We start from the raw sequence: 19,669 nt of genomic DNA, 5'->3' as shown, positions 1-19,669 counted from the left end.
TAGAACTTAAATGGATGTAAATAACTAATCTTGGACTCAGTATTCTCACATTTTTTAATAAAGTGCTCAAGAGCAGGTTAAGCACTGTAATAAAATTTCCCTTTTTTTTAAGCTGGCACTGAGTAGCCTTTTTTTTCCTCAGCAAAATAAAACAACTAATCACATATAAACACAAAGCAATGGTGTAAAAATGGACATTTATTACAACTGAACCAATGTGACAGTACGATGGAGGTCAAACAATTTATTCATCACAATCACAACAAGGCTTAACCCAGCGAAGCACATACAAGTGACAGTGTAAACTTGAAAAACGCTTAATAGGTAGGAAATTGCTTCAGGTTTGTCTAAAGGTAATTTCACCGCTTCAATCTCACACTGAGGGTATTCTAACACCACATTAACCTCATCTCTCCCTGCACACCGTGCACAGAGGAAATGTAAACCCCTGCTTTTGTGTGCCTTAAGTTAACCATGGTCTCTAGCAATGTGGTATGTTCAAATCCCAGAAATGGCTTAAGCAGACAAAGTTGAATGCTGGGAGTTCACAGGCTCTGCTCCAGCTCTGGCACTGAGGCATGCAGACCCAACCCTGCCTTCTGCTGCCACCTGCACTGGGACCTGGGTCAGGGAACTCACGCCTGTCACCGCTGACCCTCTTCTGGTGGTTTAGCCCCCATCAGGCCAGGCCAACAGCCTGGCTCTCCCCCTGGCCATGTAACTCCTTGTGCTAGCGCTGCACAACTGCCTCCATCAGCTATGCCAAAGCTCAGTTGGTGAGAACATATATGGCACTACATACTTAACTGACCCAGCCAAAACATGGACTTCTACCGTGAAATTGCTGGGAAGGGACGAGAGGGAAACAAAGCCTGGCATTCTCAGGGATCATGCATGCACACAGAACTTTGCTACTCCCAGGTGTGCTGATACCTTCTCAGAGCTCGCAAAGCATACACGAACCACATTTCCTCAAGTGAAACAGTTCAAGTGTACAATTAAAGGGCCTGCAAGAAGCATCAAATTATCACCTGATACCACTTTGCCCCATTTGCAGTGAATCTCATCTACACATCTGGTTTTAAAAGTTCTCACTGCAAGTTAGTTGGTTATACCGTACACCAGGTAGGAGTTTTATAAGGGATGTATCACACGTGAAAGATCTAAGTCAAGAAAAGTATTCAAACATGAAGCTGACACTGTTTTTCCTAAAGGTGCTTATACACCCATTAATGCGTAACTATAAAATACCAATAAATACAAATTAATCTGTAGAGTTCAAAAGAAAATCATAAAAACTCCCTTTTGTAAAGCTCCCTCTTTCCATGTTCAAAAGTATCCCATTTTCATTGCATACCTCTATAGTGTCAAAAAGGCTACTTTTGTTGTGTGTTTATATTCAGAGCAAGCTAATACTGATTTAAAAATAGTTTCCCTGTTTGGATTTTTAACTACATGCATTCCCTTTTTAATATAGTAACTTGCACAGTTTTGCTCAGATAACTACATGTAAATGCGTTTTCACTGCTAATAAATGATCAGTTTGCAGTTTTCTTGCAAAAAGCATTACCACCTTAACAGTTTTTAACCAGTTTGATATGCAGATCCTAAGAGGATTCTTTGGTATAATGGCAAATTCAGTAGTAAACAGTTATTTCCAAACTTAATGCATCAACTGAAAGAACACAGAATTATCACAGCTGTTGACTAAAAACGTAGATGAACAAAAGTCTTTGGTTGCATAAACACGATTTCTACAATATAACATTTCATACTTGAAGTTGTCCATGTAGTTTCCGTTCATTTAGATATGCTATGGCAAGGATACATTTATTTCCTGAAGTCAAGTTTGCTTATAAAAAACAGTACACTTACTGAAATCAAATGCAATTTTCCTATAAATGCAGAGAAGAGAGACATTGAGTCAATTTAAATCTAATTCCCTTTTGTTTATCATGTTTGGACTTCAGTTCCTGGTTCCCTTTTCAAAAGGAGAATTTCTCTTGTAGGCCTGAATGAAGCAGCTTAGCAAAACAGTAATACTGACAAACAGCATCTTACACCATTAGCTAAACATTACAATGAAGGCAGTGAACATTTACAGTATGAAACACTGAGATGTCATCAGCGAAACTGAAGATTTATGTCAATCCGATTTCTTCGAGTACACTACGTGGGGTCTCTGCTTCCTATGGAGGGAAAATTTGAGACAGTGGTAAATGGATCCTGTGCTTCTACTGAACAGTACCATACATGAGAGTTAGTATGAAAGATGCTTAATTAAAGAAAAGCTGAAAGACATGAAAATATAAAAGCACTGCAGTTTGCAAACATGGCATTAGCTGCACTTTTCAAGGAGCTGTTAATTAGATTGTCATGGTTCACAGGAAGAGCTGGTAGATTTTATTGCCCTTAAGCATAATAAAAAAAGCAATTCAAGTGTACCAGCAGGGAACAAATCACAGCCCAGTAATAGAGATATGAACTGGGGAGGGATGGGGAAGCATCTTGCAATGGAGTCTGCCAGTTATTTTTGTGGTAAATTGTTTCATAGGTCTCTGCTAGGCTAGAAGGAATACATGGATGAAAAGACTGAAGCTGCTTAGATACAGTATCCCTCATGCTCTTCATGAAGAGCCTAGACTTTTTACACTGGTAACATGCTTAGCTTAAAAAAAAAACAAGTCCAGGTTCCTTGGTACACCTGGTGTCAGTAAGTTTACTGTTCTGACAGTGGAGGTATTGCCAGGTTAGGAATTGGATTATTCTACGCTGGGTAGAATACAAAGCTTTAGGTTAATTCTGTTCTTACAAAGCTTTTTTGTAGTCAGAGCAAGTTGTTTTATACAAAATTCCAATCATCATCAGTTCCACATTCATTATCGCTATAGCATCTGAAAAAAATATTAGTTTGATTAGAAACATTAAGCAGTACTTTGCCATAATTATTAAAATATGATAAAAAGGGATACTGTATCTTTATGGAAACATAAGCATTAATATCCAGAGTATGAATAGACTTACTTTAGCATCCTAAAGCAAGACATGTCATGAAGCAGGAAAAAGGCAGATAACAGTTAAAGCAGCAAACAAATGTTTCCTAAACAAACTCTTATCTAAACATTTTTTAGATTTTTTTTTTTTGGTAAAGTACAAAATTAAAAGCCTTAAATCTTGCAAGCAACACCAGAACTTTGTTTCTATGGACTTTGACTATGGAGCACAAAATGATCACATTTAGAATCTTTCAATCTATTCAATTCACATGTAGAACTATTTAGCACTAAAATAAAAGCTCTAATATTTTAAAGGCAAATTCACTTTAAAGTCAGCATTTGGAAAAGTCCACTGCTGAGTACTTTCAGATGGCTTCCGAAACCCAGAAAAAAAGCAAGTTAAAACTGGAAGCAAGATACTTAGTGAATTAAAGATACAGTGTTTCCTCACTGGTGCGATATTTAAGTCTTCTTAGAACTGCAGTAACCTTGATAAAGCAAGGCAGTATGGCTTAAAGACTTACTGAGGTGTTTTAACATGCCACCCCAAACCCCCAAAAAAAGAGACACTGCTCAAAGAGGAAGCTATATCCTCTCTCTCTCTCTCTCTCTCTCTCTCTATCCTTGTATATATCATATATATAGGTTTTTAATATAACCTATAGCATTAAGTTCCCAGATGACTTTGATGCATTCATTTTAGAGGATATGCCTCTCCCCTATGCAGTAACTTAACACATTTTACTCCAAAAAAAATCCTCCACTTTTAACCAACTATAGCAACAGAACTTAAGTGGGGAAAAAAAAAAACATCTTGAGAAAAACATGAAATCATGAAACTTCTCATGGATTTCTGGGTCTTGAAAATATTTGTAGTAGGACAATCATGTAAAGTTTTAAATTGACTCAACAGCACTAGACATTTACAGTTACAGCGGTGAAGCAGTTTATTTACTAAACCTAAAAAAATGTTGCTCTAACTCTGAAGACAATGCACTGCTGCTATCTTTAGGGCAGTTTACTATTACCATCTCCACTGCCTATTCAAAGTTGCAGCTAATTTTCACCAGGCATATACTTAAATTAAGATTAAATTTCTTCAAATGAATCAAGGTCATTGTCTGATAATGAATTTAAAGCAAATTATTTCAGGGACATTGGCTACTTGCCCACAGGTAGACCTCATCAGTTAAACTCAGTAAGATGTTAACGTTTTAATACTACAGCAGTAGCCTTGAGGCAAACATGCCTTCTTACATGCATATCAACAATATAATCTCAACAGGAACACCTAAAAGCTGATGTGTTTTGCTAGAATAATTTCATCAATTATGACTTTTAAGAAACAAAGGGAATGGATTATGTTGTTCATGTTATTTGTTTTAGGAAGTGTCAAACATTTTATGCAATTATGGAATACATTCTTCTTTATTATACACTACCTGCAGCACAGAATCACCCAAGGCAAACAATGCAAATTTGAAATATATCAGAACACAGATGAGGAAAAAAGCCATTCACATGAGACAAAAGTGCATGCAATACTTTTATTTCAAACATGCCAGGGAAGCTAATTCATTACCTAGTCATTTAGAAGCAAGCAGCTGTATACAGATAACAAGAAAAACAGCATCTCATTACAGCTCAATGCACAGCATTTTAAGCCAACAGGCATGAAATAATGCAGGCTAAAGCAGCATTAACCAGACTTTCAGAAATACATTGTTAATGTCTTACAGAAAAAGGCAAACTTGGAAATGGAAAACCACTCCTATGATCTTGTCTTCTATGACTTCAGAATGCCGCAAGTCTGACCCAAATCTTTTGTCCCATCCCCTAAATCTCTCATCTTTATGTCAGTTTAACACTTGAAATGTAGTGCATTACCACATACAAGATGTGGAATTAGCTACCTGTAAGTAGCTAGTTAACCTCTGTAACCACCTCTTTGCTAATTACATTTCAACAATTTTCCAAGACAGCATTAGGTTTAGGTTACAAAATACACTCTTCTGCTAGACTAACAGAGGACGCTAGGAGTGCCCTCTCATTCTGCCCACTCTTTCTAGCTAAAAGTTACTCATCATATTTATGTGTGGCAGTTTGCTCATGCACACTGCAGTCTGCACTTAAAACTGGAAATATCAATTGAAGGAGACACATTTCAAGTATGCTATTAATTAACTTAAAGTCTTTCCCATCCTAATCATGTGGGAAACAATGAACTTGTTCTCTCCTTCAGCAGCAGCAATTGTTTAACTCACACCAGTGTTTTGAACACTGAAATACAAATGTTCTAACTTCCAGATTTTGCCCTAATCAATCCTGTCTTCCTTCTTTGTAAGGTAAGGCACACTATTGTACAAGATTCAAAGGATACTGGTATGAGCATCTTTAATTAAGATGCAAGATCTATGTAGAATTATGTGCAATATTTAATACTTCTATGTATATATGTAGTAGTTCCACACACTACTACTACGCTAATATCTCAGTAAATATTAATATCATCTACTGATTTTAACTCTATGTTTAAATACCACCAAAACTCAGTTAAAAGGTAACACAGGTCAAGTAATGTTACAGTACAGGTGCTGCAGCAAATAGATGTTTAGCTCAGAAAATTCTGCAGAACTTTTAAGCATAAGACTTCAAGCTTACACACAATACAAAAGTTAAACCATATGCCAAGAAGCACAAGTTTTGTTGAAATGAGACATGTGAAGAGACAACACTGTAAAACATAGGGGGAAGAGGAAAGTACAACAGCAGGGAATGGTTGTGGTATTCTATTAGATTCAAGATGACTGGATTCACCAAGCTGATGATAATGTTGTCATGAGTAAGTCACACGTCTATCTCCTCTGAAATTCTGCATGCATGATGAATGAAGCCATTTAGTACACTGGGACATTAAAGTATTCATGACGTGGCTACAAAAGAAATGTACATATTCTTACACATAATAAAAAGGTGGACATATATGCAAGGAAAAAAAAGATTCTCATTTTAGTATCCCTGACATGGAAGAACATTATATATAAAATAAATACTGTATTTTTGACTACTCTAGGTTTCCTAGGGAAAAAAATATGTTTTCACCCCCCTGTACTTGCATGCTGGCAGCACCAACATACAGGAGAGTTTCACATCATAATTACTCTAGTAATTACTCTAGAAAGTTCAGTTTCTTCTCAGCCAAAAATTGAAGCTGAGTAACTGTTCCAGAGATGGCTCACCCTATGTACCTGCTACATGCTAGCCTCTTTGGCAGGCATCAACTTTTGGCTGCTGTGAGAGACACGGCGGTGTGCTAGGTGAGCTCCTGACACCACCTACCATATCCACTCTCAAGGACACACACTGGTAACAGGCCCCCCGAATGCAATTGTGAGGAGCACAACACACCAGGGTAATGCAGCAGGGGGATTACATGATAGAGAAGTTACCATTCTTTTAAAGAGCGCCTGTCTAAAAACTGGGAGGAATCTGAGACACCTCCCACAGCAGTCCAAGTTCTTTGCTTTCAAATTATGCCACTGCACTATTTTAATAACCCAGCTCTTTTTGTTATCAGCATGAAAGATGGTACAAGATTTGTTGAAAGATTAGTTATAAATCAAGCAACATTCAACTTTTTTTTTTTTAAACCCCCACAAAAAACAATGCCGTGAAGACAGATAAGGAAGCTTTTAAACATAGCAATAGTAATTTAGGAGCATATGCCCCAGATATGCCAATTAAGCACTGTCTGGGAGAAAAACCTCTCTGCATACTAGTTAGCATCTTTCATTTTATATCCATTAAAATCTTCAGCACCCTATTTTAGCACCCTATCCCCCCAAATCACTGAAGTCTTGGAATAGAACCAAGAAAATTCCCATGACTTCTAAACCTAACATTTCCTGTCCTGCATTTTTCACAGCAGCATTGCCATCTAATTCACAAAATATTCAAGGTTGAATATTTTTTAAATTCTTATCTCCACTTAGTAGAAGTCCCAACAAAAATATCCTAGGGGCTTTACAGGATTTACATTGCTTTTTAAGAATTGGTAACATGACCATCATTTCGTACCAGTATACTTAAAATTATCGAGAACAAATCCAGAAGTTCTCAAACAACAGCTCAGTGGCAGCTGCAAAGTGAAGTCTGCTGTGATTTTTGGCAGAACTAGGAAGAATTGGTGTATAGCAGTGAATTATAAACGGATTTTTAACTCTTAAAATTCTTATTAAAGTCAAGTGTCAGTGTACATTTAAAAATGAGAAAGTACCAGAGTTGAGGCATATTTTTAACTGGAAAAGGAAACATCATGCTGACAGTATACAGTACTAGCCCCAAGGAGTAGGAGCCTCGACTAAAAAGAAGAGTAATTCTAGAAGCCTCCACAGACAAAAAATTTCCAGAGATAATTATGGAGAACTTCTGTTTTACTTACACTGCTGGTATGACATTCATTCATCAAGACAACTAAAAAACAGGCATAACTGTAACAATCTAAAACACCTAATTTTTACATTTTTGTATTTTAATTTTTTACCTGCTATCTTTTAGTTTTACACTACCTGATATCAACAAATAAGGACATGGAAGTGTTCCTTTTTTGTTTATTTACTTGTTACCTTTTGGCAATTTCCAAACTACCCAAGTTTACAACTGAATATTCTATTCCCCCCAAACCACCCTCCAGGTATTCCCCACCTCATTCTTTGAGCTACAAACCACTGAAAATAGGAATTAAATATCTCTGGTGTGAACATACTGGTACACAAAATTAGATGACTGACTCCTGACTCAAATTAATCTTACAGAACTAGGGTCTCATCTTGACAGAAATGCATTACCTGCTGATAAGGCAAGATAGAGTGTCAGATAACAATAGGAAGAAAGTGGTAATTTCACTCCTGGCAGCATTTTAGCTTATGGAACATGTAAACACCACCTGCAACTAGCCGAGCAATAAACTGACGTTGTAGAGGTGAGTCCAAAAGATGAAAGGGAAGATAACAGTAACTGAGAGATGAAGTGATAGCAGCAAAATCGTGAGATGGAAACTGCTGCAGTTTCAGTGAGCCCTCTGTACCAAGGACATCCTAGAATATTACATGCAGAGGGTCCGGCACTGTGGTAGCCTGACAACCAACAGAAAGGAAAAGAAAATTTTGACAAATTGTATCTGGTCAGAGAACTACAGTACCTCACATGCTTCAACTACAAACTGCTAAATTTCTTGCTGCATTCCCTGCCACACTGCCTTAAGAGAGACATAAGCCTGGAGGTCCAAATAGTAGAAAACGTTTGGGAGGGGAAAGGATGGATGTCAACTTTTACAGCCAGCATCTAGACTACCTTGCCTTCCTTCCTTCTATGGGACTCTGCAGACCTCAGACATCTAAGCCTGTGAAGCATGTGCGCTTAAGATAGCTAGCTATCTGTGAGTTTATAAATAACTTTATCTAGCAGCTAGGAAGAGGTAATGGTGTTCTGACAGAACAACACAATGTCAAACTAACATGAAACACTGGCCCTGAAAAATCATAACTTATTTTAAAAATGTGTATGTCAACTGTTTATCTGACTTTAACATGTAGAATCCATTTAACAGGAGAATCCATTTTTTTTTCAAACTGACATTTGTGATTGCAGCTCATTTTTAGAAGCTGGTGACACTGGGATTTTCAGTCCAAATCATCAGAGATTAAGTTAAAAAACAGTAGAATTTGGGTCACGGAACTATTTAGCCAGCCCAAGCAACATCTTTCTCAATCAGCTTTGTAATGACTCAGCCTAATTAAATATCACAGTCATACAAAAATTAGAAGGGACTTCATTTAATCCAGTCCTCCAAACAGCATACCTGTAACATTACTGATATATTTAATCTCTTAAGGGCATCCTGTGACAGGAACTTTTTAACATGCCGCAGGCAATTACTCATACGCTTCATTATCGCTGCTTCTAAAATTTTTCCAAACATCTACTTGGAATTTATTTTCTTACTGCAATTTTTTTCTGCAGTGGACAAGAAAACAGTCTACTTCTTTCAGGCATTAAAGAGACAAGAAATAATTTATGCCTAAACCAAGCTGACTCAAGCTCAGTGTTTTGCCCTGCTGACAGCTCAGCAGTGAAAAACAGACTTCAAGAACACCTGGCATGCCTCCTTCGTCAGGTAAAATTTGCTTAGGTTTTTGTTTCAACTTTCCATCAAAACCAGCACAAACCCCCATGAATGTAAGCCATGCTAAACTGCAGTCAAAAATACAGAGGCTACCTTATGATAAAGACTTGGTGTTTTGTTCCTTATTTGTTCTTTCCCAGCATCTAAACAAACACCAAGCGAGAACAGACAAAATGCAGGACCATGAAGTGCACAGCAGTTAGGGAATGACTCTACAGAAAAAAAGAAAACTTATGTGGAGAAGAGAGGGGAAGGATGAGAGTTTCTGTTTGAAAACACAAAGCTCTTACAGCAGAGATTAACATTTAACAAGCACTTCTTCAGTAATTCTTCAGAAGCAATTACTTTTACACTCTACTTCTGAATCCTTATTAGGAAATATTTCTAATGAGAGGCTGCTTTAGAAGACTGCTACTGTTCACTTGAAGTTTCAAGGACCTTAAAATATTAGGGTAACTGTTTCCCAATCTTTGCTTAGCTAAGTACTCAGAAACTGCAATTACAGGGTTATTGGGAAAAGTCTCCTTTACTTACAAGGAAGAGCAATGTATTTTGTTTCCTAAAAGAGCCTAGAAATACCCATGAGGTCGTCACTGTGTTCAAATACAACTATTACCTATGATATTGTTTAAAAACAAACAAAAATGATGCCAACTCCAAGTCAAGACCTTGTCTGCAATTTCCTATACACAGAGGACAAAAAGCAGCCTTCAAGATTAGTGAAAATCAGTCAACATGATACTCTGAAACAGCAAAAGTTGTCATGAACATGTTTCTCAGCAAAATGTTCTAGCATTTGTACACAATTAGGATCTAAAAACACTACCATTACCTCAGCAGACCAGAGCAGGAGGACGTGACACAATCAGTGACCTGCCTACCTCCCTCTCAAAAGCAGGAGTAAAAATACCAGTGGAAACTTTACGTACTGTAACCGGATAACAGTGGGTGGTCCTGCCTCTTGCTATTTCTGACCTGCTGGATCAGGGGTGATAATCGCTCCATGACGCAGTGCTTTCTACCTGCCTGTCAGTTGCTACAAAGTGAGCTAGGAAGAATTAATGTGGTCTGAGCTTTCATGGTGAGGGTGGTTCTGATAATCCACTGGCAGCTTTGCTTTCCCACCACAAGAACACAAAAGCTTTAGGGAAATACTACTGCAGAATGCTCCGTATTACAAAGCCAGAGCCAAAGTTATAAAACAAATCACTGAGTTCTCCTCTCCCAGATGATACCACTGTGTCTGTATGTTTGGCACGTTGCCAAACAATACGCAAAAGGATTCATTTATGTTTTCTTCCATTCTCTTCCAGTCCTGCACTGCAGCTAGCGATTTACATTACTTATTCCCCTTTGCTTAAGGAACCATTACTTAAACTGCTGGGCTGTGTTTCTGAAGGAATGACCAGAATATACTGTTGTAACAGCCATGTCACGTCCAGTATCATTCAGCTTCCATGGCAATGGCATTTAAGTAGTCCCACTCTTTCCTGTTCTGCAGCACTTTGCCTTCTTATAGTTGTTTGGACAAATGTTTGCAGGGCCAGTTTGTTAACAAGGAGAGAAGTTGCTGACTATGGGTTTTTATAAATGAACACTTAAATAAAAACATGTATCATTTAAAATACGATACATGAGGAACGCTGGCTTTTTAAAACACATACACTGACAATTGTTGAAAATAAAATGTAATTGAAGTTACATTATTAGCTTTAGTATATGAATCCAACTCTCCCCTTGCCTGCAGCCAACCTTCTTTACCACTGATGACCTTCATACCTATATAAGAGCAGCAGTTACTTCCAGGAGGCAAACTAACCCTCTCACTTTGTGCAGCCATCTGTCTGTCCCTCTACACTCACCCCAGCAGACATCATCCCCAGTTCTGCAAATCCTGTGGAGTCATAGCAAGCAGAAGTTACGCTCTGTACACTGTGACTATTCTTTCACTCCTTTCAGGGAAAAGCACAGCCCAGGAAGAAGCATCCCATAGGCAACTGACAACACCACTCTTTAAATCAATGGGGACAAAGCACAGTTGTTCAGCTAAAACCATGTCCCCATAGAATTAAAGATGGACATACTGTAGATAAAGTCAAGTCACCCAGAATTCTCTAAGCTTGAGCTTGCATGTTCCTCAGTCTTTGTAGCAGTCTAAGACAACAAAATATTAACACTCCTAAATAAAAAACTCTATGCTTAATATAGGTTTGAACCATCACAAATATACTTTTTTAAAAGTTCGGATCACAAGAAAATGTTTACAGTCACAGTATTAACACTAACCTCACCATGAAAAACACACTTTGTGAATAAAATTATTATGAAGAGAAAAAGCAATAAATGTGAAGAAAAAATGCGGAAAAAAATGAGTTGGAACATTTAGGTTTTCTTTTAGTTGTTTTAGTATGTCTAGATTCACATAAGTAATTCAATCATGAATAAATGACTCTTGTTGGCTGCTCGTATTGTACAGAACTAATATGCAAGCATATTAGTTATGTGCAAGCATATTAGTTACTCCCCGCTCCCTGACACCAATCAACTGCCATATCATGGACTAGGTAACATCTAAGTAGTAAAACTATCCATATAACAGTATATTTGATTTTGAACACATTACGAAATATTTTTCTCTATTATAATAATTTTCTTTGGTCTGGAAACAAAACCTTGATCTTTATAAAGCTGCATATGAAATTACATTTATTACTGCAGTTCCACATTACAAAAGCCAATTTGTCCACTGAAACACTTGTATACCCTGATCCCAAATCAGCAGCAGGCTAATTAAGTTTTCTCTAGCAAATCATTTTCATGTGCGTTTTAAACTTGCCTTATTTAAGATAAAATCTTACCTTTATTAGTAGGACTGCCATAGTGTACTCCACTTACGCTTTGGACAAAAATATGTTGCAATGCACTATATATGCAAATAAGCTTTGTTCTGTCATGCAGCATCCGGCACTTGATATACAGTCAATTGCAGCAGCACCCAGTCTTTTTAGGACCCATTTTCCTTGCACAGCAGATGTAAACAGCCCATTTTCCAGTAAATACACATTTACATGGGTTGATTGTAAGTAAACAAAGCCAAACATCTGTTTAGTTATTAGTTTTGGTATCCATTTCTCTAACTTGCATTATCTCACTTAATTATCGACACCAAAAGAAAGCTAGTAGAAGTCAGACGCTTTGAGTTGATGCGGTTAGTACAACAAAGGAAAATAAAAGGGAACACTCAAAGCACTCTTCAAAGACCATCATGCAAGTGTTGCAGAAGGTTAAGGCCATCACCCATTTTTGTTTACCCTTGCAAGGATTTAATTACACGTGCAACAGTTTTTGCATAGCACCCATTTAATCCATGCCACCAAAATGGTAAACTTGGTAGTTACCAATCACTTAGATGGGGGTCAAAAGGGCTAATGTCTTAGATTGCTCTTAATCATAAGATATCCTCAGACAAACCTCCCCAGTCTTCATTCTGGCTCTATAAACACAAAATCAAGCAGCAGTGAAAATGTAATATCAACTATGTAAAAAACAAATTAAAACACTGTTTACAGCTTATTTCTATTTAAGATAGAAAATATTCTCAACTTTATATAAAAGTAAATTCAGTTATTTCACTTAAAAATATTTTAGCTATTGTTATTCATTAACACAATTTTATGAGGTCCTACTAAAAGTCCACTGTTAAGAAAGCAAACAAATGCATCAGTAAAGAACATCTGTTCAAAGATCCCATATAGATGCATTAAAGAATGCATTAGTTTATTTTTCACTTCTTAACAAGCTAAGGATATTAATTCCTTAAAAGAATAAGCTCTAGAGTTAATCAGAAAGCTTCAGCTATGCTTGAAGTATGCTTAAAATCAGTTGTTCAGTTGTTCATTATTGTAACCTTAATAGACAGCATAGTAGCACAGGACGGTGCAAGTTCACATATATTTAATCCAGTGACCATTTCACACAGTGCTATTACTAACATTGATATTTGAGTAAGTCTTGTTCCATAAAGGGAGATGAGTAACATTCAACTTAAGTAACAAACAATTTAATTCAAGAGCTATGTAATTACATTTACTCCTCTAATAGTTATTGTTACTTGCTGAGCTGTATGTGATAAACCAGTTGTTTTCATGTAGTAATGCCCGGTGCAAGAAGTTGAACATTTTCACTTTAATCCATACATTAATCAACCATACTAAGATTTCTCAAAAAAAAAAAAAAGTGGATTGGCCTTTTCAGACATTTCTTGCCTTTTCAAATCCAACTTTCATTATAAGATTAAAATACACACACTTCCAATGTATAGCCAGCACCAGAACTATTACTGCTGTTACACCGACTGGCAATAAAAAAAATCCTTTAAAAACAGTATCTAAAAGCTCCCAAACATATCAGCAACATGCCTGCCATTTGTACAGATATATGAGCACAAAGAAATCAGAATCCAAAACCTAAACACAATGGGATCCCTCCTGGGGGCGTTTTTTTTTTTCTTTTCATCTACTGTTCTGTGGAGCTCTAAACACATCTTCACCAGTAATGAGAGTTTTAAGGAAGGACAGTACTACAGCAACATGACACATCTCACACAATTCTCAGACACCACAGGGAAATGGAATTTTCTCCTCACTATCTCAAGGTTCAAACATCTAACACTGCTCTTTTCAGCATTCTGCCAGGTTTAGGGAACACGTTCTATTAAAATGTAGATTTATGTGCTCATACAGAAAGAGCATCTAATTCTGAAGATAAGATACTCCTTACTGTCAAGCAGTCTTCTGCAATTGTTCATTGAATTTTCCATGTTTATTGACCAAAAGCATGCAACTAAGCTCCTGGAAACAACTATGGATTATGCAGCACAGCTAAAATTTTCATCGTATCACCCTGATGCAGTACGTCTACAGACAGCAACAGAAGAGAATCTCTGGAGAAAATCTATCAGGAGTTCAGTATTGTTAATATACCTGTCACAGTTCTATAAGGATCACTTGTATAAAAGAATAATCAATTCCATAGTTAGTTCTGTGATGTAAACATTGATTATTAGTATTGCAATTTATATCAGAGAGGGTACTGAACAGTTGCCAGGAACAGCGAGGACTTAACTTGTACTAATGTGGCTTACTTATAATTGTTTATAGTGTTTCAGTTTGCAAAACAAATTGAACATTTAATGCAACACTTATATTGTAGATGCCTTCCTTGTAACTTGCTGATTCTTTGGACATCCTAATCAGTTTCTGACTTAAGAGAATAAAATTACTCACATCCTACATGCACACCCTGAACAAAACCGTCAAGAGAAAACATTATGGAGACAGACTTATTAAAATGAGATTCTAAAGGTCTGCACAAAAGTTGTTTGGGGGAAGAACTGACAGATTTCTATCATTTTCAATTCAAAGTGAAGGATGGGTTAATATCTGACCATGTGTTTCTGGAAAGGTAACTGGATTTCTAAAACATTTAGAAACCACAGCCTGCAAACCTATGATAACGAGGTCCTAAGAATCATGAAATCTAGAAAAGCAAGAAATTTCAAAGAGTATTTGCATACCTACTAACTAGATTTTTCCAAAAAAAGAATAGAAGTCTCACATATAGACCAATTATTAAGTTATCAATGAAAAAGAGTCTTAGAATGGTAAGTGGGTGAAGTATGGTATGATGTCATCCTGGATACTCAGTGCCACATTTTGTAGGATGACATTTAGGTCTGAGAAGGTAAACTTCCCCTCCTCTCTCATTTCTACCTGGGAGAAAGAACTGAGATGCAGGTTCTACTGTTCGTTTTCTGGACGAACGCTGATGGCTTTAAACAAGAAACTATGATCTGATATTTGCAGGAGAGCCTATTCCACAGCACAGAGAGGACAGTTGAAAAATATGTATTTAAAATACAGAAGTACTTTTGCATTCAAGGATTACAGACCTGTCTGCTACTACTAAAGCGACAACTAGATGTAGTTAGAGGTTTGTTCCAAAGAAGTTATATTCCTATGATTTTTGATGATGTATATTCTTAGAGTTCATTCCATCTGAAGTTCAGCTAAATTTGTATTAGGTACGTCAGAAACGATGAACACATCTTCAGGAACAGCTGGCATGTTTTATCAGGACTTTTAAACTTTGCTGATGACAAGCAAGATAGCCATAAGCAGATCTAGATACCAAGTCAGTAATGCAGTTCTACAGAGATTTTAAGTCACTTTACTTGAGCAGAATGCTACAAAGAGTGAAATAGTTAACAAAACAATCACACAAAAAAAGACAGTGTAAAAGAGCCACAAGTTAACTGACATATTTGGAAACACCAGAACTTAAGCAGTTCCACACAATTAAAAACTTTGTAACTCTTATATCTCCTTGCTTTGCATCCTGTGAATGCTGAATTTAAGAAGCAAGCTAGTTTTCACTGCCAGAAGAGTAATTTGTATTCCATAAGAACAACAAATTGACAAGTATACTTGCATCTTGTCTTAGGAAAGTAAGTTCTTCCAAAGTGAAGCATATTATATATACAGTAATATCACTCTAGTCAAGTTATGTATACAAAGTTTACTTCATTCAAAAAACAACCATCTGTTCAGCTCGTGTGGGAAATCGAAAAAAAAAGCAACTGACCACTAACATATGTTTTATCTTGGTTTTAAGTAATGTGTTTTCTGATAAACTATGCCAGTCTTTAAGAACAAGAAATGCAAGTTTTTATTCCCAAGACTGGAAAGAAAAATCTACCCATCTTAATTTAAGTATCTTAAAACAAACAAACTACTGTTTCCACATGCATGCATTTTTTCACCTAATACTATAATAGCACCTACATTTTAAGCAGCACAATTAAGAAAGCATGCAATACTTCAAAAAGAAATTTTATATGTTGAATGCACATTCCAAATCAGACTCCTTTATTCTATTTAGGTATAGGTTCTTCTATGATACTTGCCAACCTACTTTACATGTCTCAAGAATAAGTATGCTTATGCTTTCTCACACGTATCACATGAAGACAGAAGGAGTTTCATTCCAGGTTCTTAACATCTCCAATCAGCACCATAAGAGAGCTCACTTTTTCTTTTTTCATCTGTATCAGTCAACAACTTTCACATAACTGGACAAGACATACACTTCATACGTAAACCAAACAATCAAGATCTAACTGCAATACAACTTCCACCATGCATCTAACACCCCTCTGGGACTGATGCCTGAACAGCATTAAAAGATGTCAGCTACCAAAACACTACCACAACTTACTGCATCTTATAAGAGTTGAGAGAGATTCCCAAGCAACGTAGGCCTTAGGTATTTCCTAATCCTTGAATCATTAATTAAGAGCATATGCCTTTCTCCATCACGGTAACTCTCATACAGGTCCCCACAAATACCTTTTAAAATATAATTAGAGACCATTATCTGTTTATATAATTAAGCATATACATGTCTTAAGAACTGCAGCCTTAAGCTGACTGAGCTATCTACTTGAAACTGAGTCAGAAGTTACCCATCACAGTCAAGGCAGTCAGCTCACCCTTAAAGAGAGATTAGAACCAAAATTTAATTGATTCCTGTTTCACACTGAGAGGCATACAGTCAGGTATAGCCGATGCACACAATGTCATAGCCAACTTCAGAAGGCAGTCTACTGCAGTAGTCCATATTTAAGATCTAACATGAAGTAAAGCTAAGTGAAGTCTGAATTCATGGTATTATGGTAAGTTTCTCAGAAGACTAGTGAGAAACAGGTGCTTACAGAGGCTCTTTCCTTAACCAGACGTAAAAACCTTATGCTCTCACTCACTGTAGGTTTTCAGAGATGTTCTTTTGTCACTAGTAATGCTAACAGTCCTCTATTTTCTCATATTCCAAGAACAACCTAATGCCATCTCCCCACTATTATACATACCTTCAAAGCTACTGTTTACAATTAGCACATTTCATCTCCAAGAGAATTTTCGTGACCAAATTTTCATTTGCAAAGATACTCATTCTAAAACTAAATCTACATAGCAACCTTGACCATCTTGCACAAGTCAGCTGATATTAACAATTTAACCACCCTTCTGTATATAGGATGAGGTAAGGACTTGAAATAGCAAAGTAAATGAGGGTGATTCATAGCATAACTCTTATTTTTCATGTGGAAGTTCTAGTAGATTGTACCAGAGGCCAAATTACAAGAACCTATGAAAAACATTACACAGCTTCTACATATTTGGTCATTAGTAGAACAGTGGTAGAAAATGTGATTTGTGAATAGACACACTGGCTTCACTTTTTTTTTTTTTGAGATCTTCCAAAAATATATATATTTTAAAAAATACTTTAGCCATTCTGTGATAACTACTGAAAGCCTATGCTACCTCTAAGGATAACGGTGGACAAAACGGGGACAATTTCTGAAATAATTTTATAAAAAATAAAGTTACCAAGAAGAATTTTCATTTGAAACTAACGTTTAGGAATTTGCTCCAACCTCAAATAAAGACCAACAATTCTGTATAAATTTGGTTTCAAATACATATGTAACTGCCTGATTTAGATATTAGAATTAAATCATTAAATATACAGTTTTAACACAGTGAATACCCATGAACTTCCAAGGAGCATACTAGCATACTTGGACCATCAAATAAAAATACGGCAAACTTAAATGGAAAAATAGATCCTTTCCTTTCCATAAAACACTTGGTATTGCAAGTTTCATGCATTAAAAAAATTAAATATCACAAAATCATGCATGCTTTGTATCTTCCACAGACCACTTATATGCAGCCATGCAGAAACACAGTGTCTGCAAATTTGCTTTTCTCAGTATAATTGAGTGGATTGCACAAAATACCGCCTTTTCAGAAACGCATGTCTCTGTAGTCACTACTTAAGTATCTAACATTTCTACCACAAAAGAGCTACAGAGCTATCAAACAAGACACACAACAGCATTTTCAACAGACTTTTCTAGCAATAGACTTACAGTGAAGCATGGAAGCATTGGAATAGTTAGTTTTTACTATCTGGATAATGGATTATACTGCCAGTTTTGATAACTGACTATTGATAAGTTACCAGATGGTAATAAATGGGAGGTAGGGCACGAATATTTGAACTGAGTGCAATTTTCAGAGCTAAAAGAAATGGATGAAGAAGGCTTTAAAGGTTTGCATATTTCAGTCCCACGAACTCTAGCAGTAAGTGAACTGCACAGCACCAAGACCTTAAGGACACAACAAGTGGGTGCTCAGAAGCACATCCTGGAAAACTATTAAGAACCGAGTTGCTATTCAGCAATTTATGCTTCTGCATTTTCTTTTAACATTATCCAAACAGCCACTTAATTTATTTGTAATTATTTTCCTTTGTGCAAGCATTCTGTACAGCTTTTAAGGTGCTTCATACATTAATGTATGTATTGTTAATAATGTATATTCAAGACTGATTATTAATTTAAAATTAGGCAATGCAAGTTTTCAGGTCCAAATAAAAGTCCCTTTGTTGCACATTATTACAGTGTGACACAGTCAAAAACAAACAAACTGTAACCCTGCAAGAAATGGTTTGCATTTGGAATCAAAACATATTGCACTCCAGTAGCTTTCAGGTATTCTGGGAAGCAAAAATAAAGTAGAGGTACTAAAAGTTTCCATTTGGGACAAACTATTATTTTAACAACCTTCTTTAAGCTCAGAACACACATGGTAGTAGTTAATACAAAATACCATTCAGAGAAAAAGTCAAACTTTTTTTGGAAGCTCAGTTTAAATATGAAATCAGACCTTTACAGTTCTTATAAATTAAAAAGCATATATGTGGAGTAGTTTTATACTTGACTGACAGTCGATACAATTCTGCTAAGAGTGAAAAAACCAATTAGCTTATAAAAACAAACATACAACTACAGCGGAGCCATGATCAAGAGTTAAATTCCAATGTAATCAGAAAAGCATTAGTAGATCTTGACAGAACAAAAAAAATCTCAGGTGGCCAAGGGAAGGGTATAGAGTAAAATGCATCAGGGTAAAGCTATCACAGCAAGGGAAAGTCTCCAACTTAAAGAGTCTTACATTCTTACATTCACGTTTTAAACTTGAATTTACATGATGTAAGTGTAAAAAGAGGATGCTAACTGTTTAGAAAGACTGACTGTCATTAATCTCTATTGTTTGCTATAGAACAGCCATAAAAATGGTGAAAATTAAATTCAAAACCCATGACAAGGAGAATACAGTAACTTCATCTAATATATAAATTAACTTTGCATTTGAAGAAGACAGACTGGAATAGGTAACGGTTATATCCATCTCTATAAAAAGAACAGCACAAGGTTTTAAGAGAAACTGGATGGATTTTTCCCCTTTGTAAACTGCGACAGGACTTCCAGTTAAGATAATTATATTCCAGATAAGATAATTATTGGAAGTAATTACTTCCAATTGTAAAGGAGGGACTGACAAACTTCTTCAGAATACAAGCA

The 19,669-nt window shown here is 36.3% G+C and overlaps 1 protein-coding gene across 8 annotated transcripts in view; it reads right to left on the bottom strand.

The window, feature by feature from the left end:
- Positions 1–46: 46 nt before the first annotated feature.
- AP1S2 (adaptor related protein complex 1 subunit sigma 2) overlaps positions 47–19,669 on the bottom strand; it is a 30,552-nt gene continuing 10,929 nt past the window's right edge. For 2 of the 8 annotated variants that reach the window (XM_035326424.1, XM_035326486.1), the window contains exons 5-6: positions 3,025–3,033; positions 47–2,189 (exon numbers count right to left, since the gene is read on the bottom strand). In XM_035326424.1, the coding sequence (XP_035182315.1) occupies positions 2,142–2,189; positions 3,025–3,033 (57 nt within the window). In that variant the 3' untranslated portion in view covers positions 47–2,141. Of the gene's footprint in view, positions 2,190–3,024; positions 3,034–4,528; positions 5,930–12,578; positions 12,674–19,669 lie in introns of those variants that run through there. The other 6 variants (XM_035326814.1, XM_035326738.1, XR_004751099.1 and 3 more) reach the window with 5 other exon arrangements.

This window comes from Oxyura jamaicensis, chromosome 1 (genome assembly GCF_011077185.1).
Source record: "Oxyura jamaicensis isolate SHBP4307 breed ruddy duck chromosome 1, BPBGC_Ojam_1.0, whole genome shotgun sequence".
NCBI classification, from domain to species: domain Eukaryota; kingdom Metazoa; phylum Chordata; class Aves; order Anseriformes; family Anatidae; genus Oxyura; species Oxyura jamaicensis.
The sequence above is the reverse complement of the archived record's forward strand: the minus strand, read 5'-3'. Positions and strand labels throughout refer to the sequence as shown.